This window comes from Bremia lactucae (assembly GCF_004359215.1).
Source record: "Bremia lactucae strain SF5 chromosome Unknown BlacSF5_NotPlaced_18_SHOA01000004.1_1233567bp, whole genome shotgun sequence".
Classification (NCBI taxonomy): domain Eukaryota; phylum Oomycota; class Peronosporomycetes; order Peronosporales; family Peronosporaceae; genus Bremia; species Bremia lactucae.
The window spans coordinates 782,617-797,807 of NW_027152030.1; the positions used below are offsets into that span (position 1 = coordinate 782,617).

The following is a 15,191-nucleotide window of genomic DNA, read 5'->3' on the forward strand; positions in this document are numbered from 1 at the left end:
GCTACCAGCACGTCTTATGAGCCCCTTCATTCGAAGGCTCATAGTCGGCCGCCTGACGATGATCAGGCGACTGTTTTATTCTCCCCGAGTCGGCAATTTCGTCCAACTCGCATTCGTAGTCGACCTCGAGAGAGGAGTCGCATTCACGTGGTGTATCACAACGTGCACCCGCAACATTTTGTTTTTTAGAGTTGCGGGAGAAGATGACACTACAGCAGACGGAGCGTCTGCCCCATGAGACACTAATGCGTCGCCCGCGGCTGCATGAACCGCAGCCGAAGGCGCCGCACTATTCGCATACCACATGGACTCGTTACCCATGCGATAAATTGAAAATGATGGTTTTGACCAATCAACATCGTTTTAAAATAAGTGATCTTATAGTGACCACTCTATTCAATGCTTAGTCAAAGCGATTGTCGTTTAAGGGAGGGGTGATGTAACGGGGTGTATCGTTCCATGAAATTAACACTTAAAGGTTGTTGATTGATATATTATCTAAAAGGTAGATAATATTTTAAGAATATTACTTTACATGGTAATATTTTAAAAGCTTATCCATTGGTAGATATAGACTATTATATCTACTTTCTCTGCGGTCCAGTTAGCGCTGGGCGCGCGCAAAGGGAAAGACAGATAAGCCTTGTAGTACATGTTTTGTATTAGTTTATAATGTTAAGGAGATAGACGAAAAGAACTGTATTATATTAGTACAGTTTTAATTAACCCTCTTGAAAGCAAGTGTTTTAAAGAGAAGACTTCCTCTGCACGTACTAGTGTACGTGAAGTGACGTGAGGCACCACTCGCGCTGAGGCAGTGCGTAGTGGACTTGTACTGAAGCAGTAAAAGTCGGCAGTGCCCCGTTACAGTTACAGTTGTTACAGCTAGTGCTGGTATGCAGATTGCTGCTCGGCATTGACCTCAGAAATAAATGTTGTTTCACCATTTTTTCACCCTGACAGTATCCCATGCGACAATTCATTTCTCCAACATACATAAGGATAACGTATTACGCTATGATAATTTCTTATCACGCGACCGACCTCGCACTGCAAATTCAAAAAACGGTGTGAATTTAAGGAAAAAGGGAGTGAATATAACATTTCCTCCAGAAAACATTAAAATATAGTTGTGGATATCAATTATACATTCATACCTTCATAAATCGGTGCTGCGGCTAAATACGAAATAATCCAATTTTCTTTGACAACCAGCCTTCGATGAATAGCGCTTTTTGCCATTGCAAAGATCGCAAGATCTAAACAATGCAAGAAAAAGAAGGCGGAAAACTATGAGCGACGTTAAACTCATCTAAAAATACAAAGCATACAATTGATAACAAATTTGCCATCTTTTCAAGGATGTGAACCCTTGACAACCAGCTGGTGAAGCCACTACACATGACATTTTCTTGTGTTAAGCGCTTAAGAAAAAGACAATGAACGCTTTGAGCTGAACGATATTTTTGCGCAAGTAACCCAGTAAAAATTTTCCTACAATTATTGTCGAATGTATAATAAATGACTGTTTCAAGGCCATCGTCCTCTGTTTAATCAAAGTCATGCGAGTCATTCTACTTTATTAGATTTGCCTCCAGCTTTGTGTTTTTGTTGAAAAGGAGTGGCGTAAGAAACATATTTGCAATCGTCAAAGAAGCGTAAATCGATAACGAGAAGCAAAAGTGGAATGCTAGAGTGTAATTTGCTTTTAATTTCACATGATGCTTTCGAGTGACTTGTTCACAATACATTGGCCGACAAACATTACTTGTCGGCTACTTCTTGCAAACAAAGAACCTTTATGTCGCAATGCGACAACTCTACAAGCTCGTTGCCGAAGACATCAGCCGAATCCAAGCCAAAAGGCGACCACTTCATCGCCATCGCGCATAGATCCGGAGCCTCGGCCGCAACGGGCCTCTCTTAATGTAAACATGAAAATATCGCCCCTTGCGTCTAAATATTTTACCTCGACTTCGTCGGCCTTATGTTTTCCCAGATTTGTATGTACCCGCTGGTGGTTTATAGCACTCGGGCAGCATTTTACGTTGCATTTCATTAAACGCAAATTTGTCTGCCCTCGTGTTCATAAAGACGTTGCGTCGGCGCACTCCGTAGAGCCGCATGTTGGCGCAGATGGTAGCGCCCTGTGATGCTTGGAGCTCTGCACACAGCACTCGCGTTTGCTCGAGGGTCACAGACATAGCTGTCCGGTCCTTACCACTCTTGCAGCATGTCACTCGTGCAGCCCCGAGAGCGCGACAGAAATCCGAAGAATCCATTAACAACGCGACGTTTTTCTTGTATTGGCTCGAGGACGAGCAAATGTGGTGCTCAATCTGAGCAAGTAAATCGTCCAGCGCTTGGAGATCGTGTCGATCCAACGCCTTTGCTGCTTCCTCAACGTCATCAAGGGCAATGGCGCTGTACGCTCGTAGACGGCTATTCTGTCGGACCCGTTTATCGGTTTCTTCCGTCCACAGTCGGCAATAAAGCGCGTAGATCCGCTTAAGCTCCGCGAGATTGTCTCGATTCACTCGTTCCTGCAGCTTCACAGCGCTCGACTTGTACGCATGCACGAGACTTTGCTTTTCATTGACGCCTTGTGTAAAAAGCACGCACCGAATGGGCACGACTCCGTCTCCTGAGCCCAAAGACGGGGGCAGCACAGCCTTGTGGTCCTCATTGATTCCAATCGTCAACAAGAGACAATGATTGTCGTGAAAATTCGGCGGGGTATATTTTTTCAATGAAAAAAACGACCCTGTACTCAAGTGTCGACGAAACTGGATAGATACGGTCCGTAACCATCGCGCTCCAGCGGCGAAATCTTCGAGCATGCCATATTCTTTGCCTTGTGTACTTAAAAGCGACTCGAAATGCATGAAGAATCCAAAGGTTGCCGCCCGATCGAGCTGAGCTTGATGAAAAGCACTTCCATTGACAGCAAGGTCTAACGAGGCCAATATACAAGCAGCGGCCGCCGATAAAATCTGACTGCCGATGACACTTAAGCGATCTTGGAGCTCAAGGCGGAGCTTGAACGCAGCCAACGAGTCATCTGCGCACGAGGACGTGTGGTGCAATGTGCCTAATTTACTGGATATGACAGGCGACGTGGGGCTCGATGATTCCCCTTCTTGATTCTTTGCCACTACGGGGTCGTCGTCACCCAAGCCAATTAAAGACACAGTTTCAATTGGCCCCGTGGCAGGATAGCCACCATTTGCGAACCCTTTCGTATGAGCAGCTGGACATCCCATGGTCATAGTGTGCCACACAAAAGGCCGCGAAGAAAGGCGACTTAAGGCCGTGTCACTACGTGGCGGTTTGCACGTACATAGAAACTGGTCTTGCATGTTCGTTGGCAAGAATTGCCACAAATTAAGGTTTTTGTATGTACTTCGTTTAAAAGGTGCCACTGCGTCCGCGTCATTCGCACCTGCAGCTCCAGAAATTGCCGTCGACGCGTTTAACGCTCCGGGAGAGTCACTGGCGGCAAAGACCGTTCCAGCGCGCTCAGCTGCCATGAAAAACTTGCCATCCGATTGTTCCGTCAATAAGCGCTTTTCCTGTCGAATCAGAAATTGCCGCTGTTTCAAATATTCTTCTTGTTTTTTTCGCAAAAAGTCAACTTCTGTGATTAAGCGCTCTGTCTCACGAGGAAAGTCCTCCATTGCATGTAGCTGTTTTTGCAGAAAACGTGACCGCTCTAACGCTTGTTCTTCTAGAAAATCCAAGTACGCAATTGGTAACGCAAAAGTGCTCCGCGGGACTCGTAAAATTTCATCGACCACCACGTGCCGTAAATTGCCATTCAAGGCCTCACTGAGCGTACCTGAACTAAGGCTCGAAACAAAAGGGTCATTTTCCATAAACGTATGCACATCGCTTCCTCGAGTGAGATTGGAAAAGTCCATACGCGTCTCAGTTGCGAATTTGCCAGTGGTTTCGCGACCAGGGGCAAGAGTTGTTGGAATGAGGTATTTTGAATTTGCCATGTCGACGCCAGTGGTAGGGAGGACATTTTGAGGTGACACGGAACGGAAGACCTGCACTACTAATTGCACCATCTCGCTGTCATTTGCGAGACTTACTGACAAACCACTCTTAATCGAGAGTGGTCCACTGGGGTCTCCTGTCGTTTTATAGTCCAGCAACGGGTGATTCGTTACCAGCATGTCTTGAGTCGGTGAACTTCGGTCTGCCATCGTCACAGCACAAGGCGTCGAGCCGAGCAATTGTCCGTCTAGGAGACATCGCCCCACGCCAATGGTGCCCTGATTATTTCCAGGACTTTGCATCAATTGCGTCTTGCACAATTCCAGTCGCAAATGATCAAAACATTCTAATTCGGATGTCAAAACGACTGAAAATGGAACAGGAGCTTGTTTGCCCAATCCGCTTGAATTCGCGCCGCAAACTGCAAGTAAAGTTGTCAACTTGATTGAATCGGTGACGCCAAGTTCCACCAATGTATTGCTCTTGCGTAAATAACCGCTAATTGTGACAAAACATCCCGCACGGTCCTTCTCTTTATCCACAAATGCAGCGTGTTCCACCAATTTGCAGCGTCTTCCCATCACCACTGAGATGGATAAATCGTACAATCGTCGTGACGGTCGAAGGCCATTGTCCTGTGTTGCTGAACTCACAGAGCCACTCGCGCTGTACCGGTGCGAAGTGGTCGTGACTTTCAGGCTCCCTTCGACTTCATCTACTCCGCTTGTTTCCGTGTCATGCCAATTCTGCGAGGACGAGACACTCTCCTCGAGCCCTGACGAATTCTCTTTCTCCGTGGTACGGAACGTCGTGGTAGTCGAGCCAGACACATGCGACGACTGTGGCCCATCGAACGAAAAGTTCGAGACGGGCATATTCACGGAAAATTTCGACGCTCGAATCGCGTCCGCCAATTCTTGACACGCCTCGATCCATCGACTTTGGTTGTCGCGGCTCTCGGCTTCAAGTAAAAGCGTCTGGGCGTCCGTGCGAATTTGAAAGCGAAACGGGGCGTGGCCGCCACCGCTACGGTCTAAAATGATAGTGTCCTCGGTAATAGGAATGTCGCCTAGCAATTCCAATTTGTCTTCGGACGTGAAGTAACACAAACTTGGACAGTCGCTGCGAAGAATAAAGAACCTCGTTTTCCAATTGCGTCGCCAACTGCCCTGTTTAATGAGCGTCCCAGCGCGCAGGACGTCGTCGGCAGTGAACGTTGACGGGGCCACGGGCACGCGCTTTTTCATCTTTGAGGCTTTGTTCCCCGCTTTGCCACGATGGCGTAACGCGCTGAGCACTTTCGAGCGCTCTTTTGTCTCAAACACTTCGTTGTGGTATTTGCCAAACGAGCTGCTAACTGGCGCTGTTGGTTCAGTGATCTGTCGCGACACGAATAGAACAAAAACAATTAATAATGCCACGGGTACGAACTCCAGGACATGGCATGATTGACTGTACCCCTTCGTTGCCCAAATCGATCGTATCCACCGAGGAGGACGAGTCGTAAAAGTTGTGGAGATACTCGTCGTCGTCCACAGCCATGAGCTTTTGCGCCGGACCTTCCATTGAGTGTGCTTTCGAGCGCGCGAAGGGTGGCAGGCCTTCTTCGGCGAGAAATGTGCGCAGACTTAGCGGATACGAGTCGTAGATTGTCGTTACGCCTTTGGTCGCAAGTCGCGTTCTCGGCGCGATCGCCGTAGACGCCATTGCTGCAATTGATGATCGTACGAGGGACCGATGAAATAGAGAGCGCCGGGTCTGGTTACACCGCGCTAAAAGACCAGTGCCAGAAGGAGGCGGTCGATCGACATGAAGAGAGGGGATAGGTCTTACAGGTCCGCCCCGTTTCTGACCGTTTTGCTGGATGATGCGCGTTTTTTTGGAATTCTTTGACCCATTTCATAAAGCTAGATTCAGTGTAAAGTATATTTGCTCTCACAGGTGTTGTTGTTTCCTAGCCTTCAAATTATATGTGGCAGCTCCGACTCACGAAAGTTTTGAAATTACGTTTAGGATAAATGCAAGGGCTAGAAGTAGACGATGGCCACTAGGCGGCCCACATTGTCTTCAGAATCAGGTGCAACTCATGCGAGCTACAATAATAAAGCACCTTTTAGCTCAGCGGTAACTGTCAATGCTCGACGGTCTCCAAAGATAAAAAAAATCCTTCTAGTAACGATTGGCAACACACCGAGACCGGATAGATGCAATACCGACTTGCCAGATTTTATTCGATTGGCACAACACTCGCTATTTATTACAAGGCAACGAAAATTGACTAAACAAATGGCGCTCCGTACATTACGAACCCCTCGTAAATCAATTCTGTCTTACTAAGTTCAGGACACAATTGCTTACAGCAATTGATGAGGCTGACCACCAGCCCCGTCAATTGCTCACGACTCTTGGTGGCTCGTCTATAAATTTTTCCAGGTCAGAGACATCCTGCTCTTGGAAGCTCGGACCTCATTTTTATTTGTAACGCAATCAACGTAAGTGTAAAAGTCACTTGCACCCGCCTCATAAACCACTTTTCTTGCGAACACTTTCCCACCATTCGAGTTTCTAGAAGCGCTAGTGGCACAACATAGAAAATCTACTGAGCTTTTCCATGATCCGCTTCGTTAACAATTATCGGAATCATTAGTAATAATATTTAGGAATGATTTTAACATGCAAAATACTTAAATTAGTTTATCTACTATTAATGCTCGTGGAAAAAAGGCAGTCGCACATAACACTATTTTAACTCACAATAATACATTAGTGAAATAACTTAACTTTTTTCGATTATTTAATTGGTTTTCTGTTTACGTAAAATTGCTTGTAACTGTGCCAAAAAAATGTTCACGCTTAAATATCGTGTCGGTCGTTATAATAGCCGTAACTTTGGTTTTGGCTCAATAAACATTTTTGAAAGAGCAGAAATCATCAGCTATAACCCCAACAAGCTTGAATATAGAGCGTGAGCTGTTCGGACTAAGAGTCACTGCAAACTGTTGAAACATCACCCCGCGTCTAATTAACTTCGCTTGTCATCAGACCTGATCAATCTGATAAAGAAAAGTTTCTATTTGCTTTTGTGAACACCTTACGGTTTTCACGGTAAGCTTAGGTGCGCCAGGTAAAACTCTTCTAATGACAAACCCATCGACTATATGTACCAATCGGCAGACACCCAGTTCAATTTTATTTTAAGAAATTACATATCTTGCGTTGTCAAATTTTGACAAGTCATCACACAAATCTTCCTTCCCGGATTGTACTATCCTGTTGATCTTTTGTTTTACCTTGGAAAATCAATTTCTACAGCTTCGCTAGTTGCTAAGTTTTTGATTTTTGCTGCTTTAAGAAAAATTAAATGGGTTGCTGTGTTTATAAGGGCTCTGGCAATACCTACCACTGTAACTATTTATTTTGTTGTTAACTCATGCATTGATTGCCACACGCTCTTTCACGTGGCCGTCTTCAATTTTACCGTCAGATATACTATCCAATAGTCTACCTTAGAACAAAACTCTAACACTTGTTTCTCTTTAACTTATTTGTCTACACTTCGTTGTGCTTTAACACCCAAGAAACTTAATGTTCGATTAATGAAACTCACAAAACGGCTTTTCGATGAGGTGAAATCAACATTTACGGCGATCGTGAAGAACGCACGTTACGCAAAATGTGCGTGATCGACTTCTTTGCGTGGCTGACTTTTTTTATTCACATACCTCAAAATTGGTTTAGAGGAACCAGTAAATGTTGTCTAGACTGTGTCTATCATAGGATGTGCCTGGTTGTGGTGAAGAACATCCTGTACTCAATTTTACTATTTTTATTTAGTGCACCTTTCTCTTTATGGAACCGAACATAAGCTAAGCAAAGGTTGTCAGACAGTGGGCTGTCCGGCGCTCAGAAAATTGATCTTCTCTCTCATTTTACCAAATGTAGTATCATTGATTATTGTCGCACATCGAAAACTATTACATCCGCAATTATTAAAATTTTAGTATTACTCAGTATAAATTGTCGCATAAGTACGTAAAAATTCAACTCGCGATTAATGAGCAGATTCTGCTTTCACGTTTCGGTTGCTCTTGGTGCAATTAGAAGCACTTTATTAATAAAGGCAGCAGCAACCTATTATGGAAGGGTCGTGGTGATACCCACGACGAATATGTACAGTCTTGAGGCGAAATTTGAAACTGACTGCATATCTGAGAAGGGCTTCAGTTCTAATAATTAGCCGTGATGGCTTCGCAGCTAAGTGATAGCTTTGGTGCAATTTTTATGGGTAAGAGTAAGTTACGCCAGTCAAAACAGACGTGGCAACTAATTCATTTAACACACTTATTGAGTATTTTATTTACTTCGGAGGCTATAGGTAAAATATGCGTGGTAATTAGATGAACTCCTTTGAAAGTGTCTACCGCAAACCGGCTAAACATTTTATTAGTAACGCGAGGGACTTGCCGCAGAAGAAATGCACTATGTTTGCCAGCGCAGGCAGAAATGGCAGCTTGAGCCCAGCAGCTCTAGCTTGCTAGACTCAAGCACTTATCGTAAGATATAGGCGTTTCATAAGCTTTATTATCATAGAATTCACTTCTTCTCTGTAGCGAATTAACATGGCTTAAACAATTCGACGATTTTGACTCTTTGGTGCAGTATATTTCAGATGGCTCGACGTATGTCATTAACTATTTTTCTCTACGCAGCACAATAGAAACAAATAGGATGCAGAGGCAGCCAAAAATGAAAATGCAAAAACACCCCGAGATGAACTCTATGACAGCGGAGGCCATGGAATTGGAAAGAGATATGAGTCTCAGCGACGTGACGAAGAGTCCAGCTTGCGCCCACGATGTGGCTGCGTTTTGCCAGAGGGAGGCTAACATCGTGGCACTGTTACGACAAGCCCCAAATGAGGTGAAGCCTCGTAAGGTAGTTGAAGCCGTGCGCATTATGCGTCTTTGCATGATCTCACACCATGAACTGCTCACTACGGACTGCGTGAAAACGCTGTCGGCTGGCTTAAGCGAAGTACCCAGGACAATTGGCTCTAATCCAGCGATAAATGTCAAGGCATTCGACAACGACAAGGACGTAGGCGATGATTCATCCATGGAAATTAATATCTACTACTCAAGGCACCACGATGGCGCGGGGCACGCTCTGCGCTCGAGCGATGCGCTAGCTGCAAACAATATTCAAACGGGAGCGTCTTCATCCACCCTTTCCACTGTGCTAGTGCACCCATTAATGTGGGTGTTTGTGGTGCCATTATTTGTTATCGGAGTATACGTTACTGTCGCGAGGATGGCGAAGTTCATGCGCCGCCGACGGGAAGAGCGTCGCATCGAGAGCAAGCTGTACATGCCTGTGAATTAGTAGACCAAAATATTATAAATAGACTCGATTTGAAAAAATGTCGACCTTCTGGTGTGTCCCACATAAACGTCGAATACGTGGCTTGGTAACACTTCAAAATCCTTGTTCAGTATGCAGCAAGGCGGAAACGACCGACAGCAAGGCGGCTATATCCAGCAGCAGCCCCAGCAGCAGTATGCTCAGCAAAGCGGCTATGACCAGCAACAGTATGCCCAGCAGGCTGGCTACGACCAGCAGAATTACACTCAACAGGGCGGATACGACCAGCAGCAGTACTCCCAACAGGGCAGTTACGACCAATTTGGCCAGCAGCAGGGACCGTACGACCAGTACGGCCAACAAGGGGGCTATCAGCCTGGTATGCAATCTCAGGAATGGGACTTTCATGCGATGGAGGCCAAAGATGGTGTGCGTTTTTCGTGGAACTCATGGCCTTGTACGAAGCTGGAACAGACGCGCTGCGTCATGCCAATTGGCTGCCTGTACCAACCCTTGAAACCTATCGACGGCATGCCTCCTGCGGTGGAATACGATCCGATTCACTGTAAAGCGTGCGCTGCTGTGCTAAATCCTTTTTGCCAGGTCGACTTTGTCTCAAAGCTATGGGTGTGTCCATTCTGCGTGACGCGGAACCAGTTCCCACCGCACTACGCTGAGAACATTACGCAGGAAAACCTTCCAGCTGAGCTTATTCCACAGTATACGACGCTCGAGTACGAGCTGCAGAATCGCCAAGCCGGTCCCTCTGTCTTTGTCTTTTGTATTGATACGTGCCTTCACGAGGAGGAGCTTGAGGAGCTCAAGGATTCGATTCAGCAGACTCTTAATCAATTGCCTCCCGATGCACTCATCGGTCTCGTAACCTTTGGCACCATGGTACACGTGCATGAACTAGGGTTTCCAGAAGTGCCCAAGTCGCACGTGTTTCGTGGAAACAAGGACTTTACAGCGCAGCAAGTGCACGATTTGTTGGGTCTCGCTGTGACGCGCAGACAGCAGCAAATGCCTGGCCAGCCTCAACAGGCCCAGCAGCAAAGCAGCAACGCGGCGCGATTTTTGCTTCCTGTGTTTGAGTGCGGCTTCACGCTGGAATCGATTCTCGAAGATCTCCAGCGGGACCCGTGGCCAGTGGCGGCCGATCAACGTCCTCAGCGGTGCACGGGTGTGGCCATGTCGGTGAGTGTAGGTCTCTTAGAGGCCACATTTCGTGGCCAAGGCGCTCGGATCATGATGTTTGTTGGTGGACCCCCGACCGTTGGCCCAGGAGCTATTGTCAGTCGTGATCGCAAAGAAGACATTCGCTCGCACACGGATCTTCAGAAAGACAAGGCTCCGCTTACCAAGAAGGCTCTAGCACACTACAACGAGTTGGCTGCGCGGTGTGTCGCTTCAAGTCATGTCGTCGATATTTTTGCGTGTTCGCTCGATCAGAGTGGTGTGATGGAAATGGCTGCTTGCGTGCAAAAGACCGGTGGCGTGATAGTGCTTGCAGATTCCTTTGGTCAATCAGTCTTCCGAGAATCGTTTCGTCGGATGTTTAGCAAATTTTCAGAAGAAGCAGCTGATTGTGACAAGGACCAGCTTACAATGGCCTTTGCAGCCTCAGTGGAAGTGCTGACGAGTCGCGAGTTCAAAGTCGCGGGTGCGATTGGTCCTTGTGCTCCACTAAAGCGCCAGGGTGCAGCTCCGAAGAATGTGTCCGAGGTGGAAATTGGCTTTGGTGGCACGAATGCTTGGTCCATGGGCGGTATTGATCCTAACACTACGGTCGCTATTTACTTTGACATTGCAAATCAGTCGCCGCTCGCGCCCGGCAAAGCTCGCTATATTCAATTGATCACGCGCTACCAACATGCCAGTGGACGATACCGCACTCGTGTGACCACAATATGCGGTCCGTGGACTGTCGACTCGAACGACACGGTATCGCTCGGCCGGGGCTTTGATCAAGAGGCTGCCGCTGTGTTATTGGCACGCATTGCCGTCCATCGCTCGGATCAGGGCGAGGAACAGCTGGATATTATGCGCTGGATTGACCGGTCGCTTATTCGCTTAGCCGCCCGTTTTGCCGAATACCGCAAGGATGATCCGTCTTCGTTTCGCTTGTCACCCGAGTTTGCTATTTTTCCTCAGTTCATGTTCCATCTGCGTCGATCGCAATTTTTGACCGTATTCGGCTACTCTCCGGATGAGAGTGCGTACTACCGTCATTGCCTGTTGCGTGAAAGCACAACGAACTCGCTGGTGATGATCCAGCCATCGCTGCTGTCGTACTCGTTCAATGGTCCACCCGTTCCGGCTCTACTGGATGCTGCTAGTGTGCGATCCGACACAATTTTGCTATTAGACTCATTCTTTTATGTTGTTGTCTTTCACGGTGATACCATTGCCGCATGGCGTGACCAGAAGTTCCACGAAGACCCGGCGCATGAGAATTTCAAAAATTTGCTCGAGGCCCCGCAGGCTGACGCACAGCTTATTATGGACTCTCGTTTTCCCGTACCGCGTTACGTTGTATGCGACCAGCACAAGTCGCAATCGCGTTTCTTAATGGCAAAACTAAATCCGAGCGTCACGCACAATAGCATGGACGGTCAGGGCGAGGTCATTTTTACAGACGACGTAAGTCTGAAGGTGTTTATGGAGCACCTAATGAATCTCTCTGTCAAGTCGTAGACGAGGACACCAGGGTTAAATATGATTTACGAAGCACTGAAGTGCCGGCATTTATATGTTTATGAGCGAAAATTATTGTGCATAGTTTTCTTCGAAGTATAATTTTAAAGGTAGATTGTGGTTTTTGAGCCTGCGCAATGCAGAACTGATCAATTTAACTATGTGGTCAAATATAACAACTAACAGTATGTAGGTGTAATAGTGCGTCTGCAAGCATTAAGTCGGGCTTAAACAGCATTAGCAAGGAGAGAATGTAGCAAAGTGAAATTACTTGCGGATATCTGCTACTTTTGTAGGCGGGCACGTCGTAATGCGGCCACGCTCTACTTAGACACACACCCTAGCACAGCGAGGAAGCGGTTTAACCAGCTTCTCTTGCGTGCAGTGAGGTAGTTGCGGTGGGAGCGTTAGCGACCTCACCCAACGCACTAAGTACTCTGGTTAAGTGTCGTCACGGGAGCTGTAATCCGGCTCCTCGTGCGCACTTACCAAGTAGGAAGTAGTTTTCAGACTGATTTATATTATATCGTATTAAATATAAATACCTATTTTTACCAATCAAAATGTCATCTGTATGGATAAAACTTAATATGTATTGCGAGCGTATCTTTCTACATACCTCGCGTGACGGATGACGCTAGGCGTCATCCCTGCTAATGTGAATGCACTCATGTGCATCACATACACACGGCTTGTCACAAATGTGAACCACACCCGAGTGCTGGGTCTAATTACTATTATTTAGTAATTGGACATCCCCTTAAGTACACCAAGTGTACTTAACGGGGACTGTGTGCCATTAGGGCAACTTTAGCCCGTTACACCATCCCCCTATAAGAACGAATTTAAATTTTTAAATTCGTCAAAGAGGAGAGAGGAACTGCGAGCAGCTTTACGCGCCGCTAGTCACTCAATCACTCTAGCACACGTGTTTCCATACACGGCGCCAAAGATGCCATCCAAAAAGGGCTACGTTGGTGGGTCGTCTGCGAAGACGCCCACTCAACCTCACCCAAAGCGCACGCGCCGCGTTAATTCGCCGGCCGCGCCAAATGCCTTAGTCGAAACGCCGACAGCTACTGCTGCTGTCGCGTTAACAGGGCTAAAGGATCCATCCCACTTCAACAGTGAGGATGTTGATCTGTCGCTCATTGTCGACCACAATGAGTCGACACCGTTGCCGTCACCTCATAGTATTGATGCGGACAACGAGCTCCTGAGGAAGGATGATGGCGCATTATTGCCCATCCAAACGCCTCTCGTGGCTCACAACATGGAGACAGCAACATTTACGAATGCTGTCTCGTCGTCTGCACTGGATAGCGCAGCGACAGGTTTTGAGAGCGCTGCCCATAGAGGCGCAGCCGCTTCTCCGTTGGGTATAACCACAACGCCTTATGCTCAGACCATTATCCATAATGGTTCTGACATGGAGGATTCGGAGCCCAAAGCTCCGCCAACGACACGTGAACATGCTCAGTCGTGTCACAAGCCAGTCGTTTTAGAACGTGGCTATGTGACGGGTGGTATATCACTAATGCCCCTTCCATCTTAATGGCCTCGTTTAAACAGGCCAAGAGCGTCGCTCCTAGAACGCGCTCTTCTAGACGCACATAATTATTATGGCGTCTTTCAATCGTGGAGGGCTCAGGGAAAATCGCTTGGGCGTATTTTCCCGATCCCGGTCGTGTTGCGTTCAAATGAAACGCCCGACCAATACGAGGCGGAATTCCTGCGCCGCATTCATCCGCATTCCGATGCGATGAAACAGCGGTCGCAGCGAATTAATTTCGCCCGCTTGCGTGTGAAAAGAATCATGGGCGGTACTTTACCCCCTGTTCCTTCTCACAACGCTACTTCTGCTAGTCTATTTGACACTAGCGAAGAGGCCCCAGCTGGTGCTCCTTTTCATAGGCAGCCACCAAGCTGGGCACATCAATACGTAGGGTATCGATCGGTTCCCAAGAGTCAAAACTCTTCGGGTAACCTTTCCATTGGACGAGGATCTGGTACCCTTGCGTCACGGAGCGGTGGGCAAGCAACCTTCCAACAAGGAAGCGTTGATTCCCACCCGCATCCATCAGTGCAGGCGGCGCCCGATAGGAGCGGCGATCTCGCCCACCTAATCGCGGCTGCCTTGCCTTCGTCCGTTCAGTCTCAGGCGTTAAACGCTGCTGAACGACGTATTGCTGATCTCGAGAGTAAAGTCTTGCAACTGACCTCGGATCTCGTTGATGTCCGAGCGAAGGCTCGTCAGGATTATGAACGCCTGAAGACTCGCTTAGACCACTTTGAACGGATAATGCTGAGGGAATCGCGTTACTCGCGTGATTTTCTCGCTCTCCAAGTCCTGTTCATGGAGGGAGGCATCGGTCCGATAGCTTTTCGCCTTCACTGTCCCCCTCACCCAAACGACCCTCGACTTACAGTCGGCGTCACCATCAGTCTCTTTAGCCAGATGGTGATATATGACCTCATTTGGGTATACATACCATTTAAGACGACCCACGTAAAAACACGGGGTGTGCCTTCATATACGGGGGAAGGGTGAGCTTATAATTTAGGTCTCCAACCTCTTCTACCACCGTAAAGGGCCCAACGAAACGCGGCAACAACTTCGTGGTACCTCCAGTTAGTACAGAGATTGCATTTTTAGGTAGGGTAGCTGTACTTAATAGTACTTTTTCACCCACTCGAAAGGAATCATTATTTTTGCGACCATTTCGGTCCGCATATTATTTTTGCTTGTCCTGTGCGCTTGCCATTGCGTCACGGACTTTACGTGTGATGGCTAATTGCTCATCCACAAAGCGTTGAGCCTCGCTCACCAATGCACTGTAAATTGTACATCCCATCATATTGTTATGAAGAACATCCTTTCTAGGAATGACTTTTAGCATCAAACTCGCCTATGATACCGCCAAGAGGTCGGTCATAAGGCGTAGTTTTATTGACCACTGCTAAACTGGCAGGGTCACTAGGGCAAGTTTCAGTCTTTGAGATGATATTCTCATGGGTATCGTCATATTGGTGAAACTATGTCACTCTTTCGCGCCGAGCATAGTAAGGGCCCCTCCCCCACTAAGACTCGGGCTGCGCACAAACGAGACTGGCGTCCGAGGATGGCGCAG

The 15,191-nt window shown here is 47.3% G+C and overlaps 3 protein-coding genes across 3 annotated transcripts; 2 read left to right on the top strand and 1 right to left on the bottom strand.

Annotated features, from left to right (window-relative positions):
• Window positions 1-1,985: 1,985 nt before the first annotated feature.
• Window positions 1,986-5,709, bottom strand: CCR75_006992 (uncharacterized protein; the record flags this gene model as incomplete). The annotated part of the gene is made up of 2 exons (XM_067965056.1): window positions 1,986-5,381; window positions 5,461-5,709. The coding sequence occupies 2 exons, from the start codon at window positions 5,707-5,709 to the stop codon at window positions 1,986-1,988; spliced, it is 3,645 nt and encodes a 1,214-aa protein (XP_067821767.1).
• A 3,039-nt stretch (window positions 5,710-8,748) lies between these two features.
• On the top strand, window positions 8,749-9,384 carry CCR75_006993 (uncharacterized protein; the record flags this gene model as incomplete). Its single annotated transcript, XM_067965057.1, has 1 exon — window positions 8,749-9,384. The coding sequence occupies one exon, from the start codon at window positions 8,749-8,751 to the stop codon at window positions 9,382-9,384; it is 636 nt and encodes a 211-aa protein (XP_067821766.1).
• Window positions 9,385-9,495: 111 nt separating this feature from the next.
• CCR75_006994 (uncharacterized protein) lies at window positions 9,496-12,060 on the top strand (the record flags this gene model as incomplete). Its single annotated transcript, XM_067965058.1, has 1 exon — window positions 9,496-12,060. One exon carries the CDS (start codon window positions 9,496-9,498, stop codon window positions 12,058-12,060), a length of 2,565 nt encoding a protein of 854 aa, XP_067821771.1.
• Window positions 12,061-15,191: the final 3,131 nt, after the last annotated feature.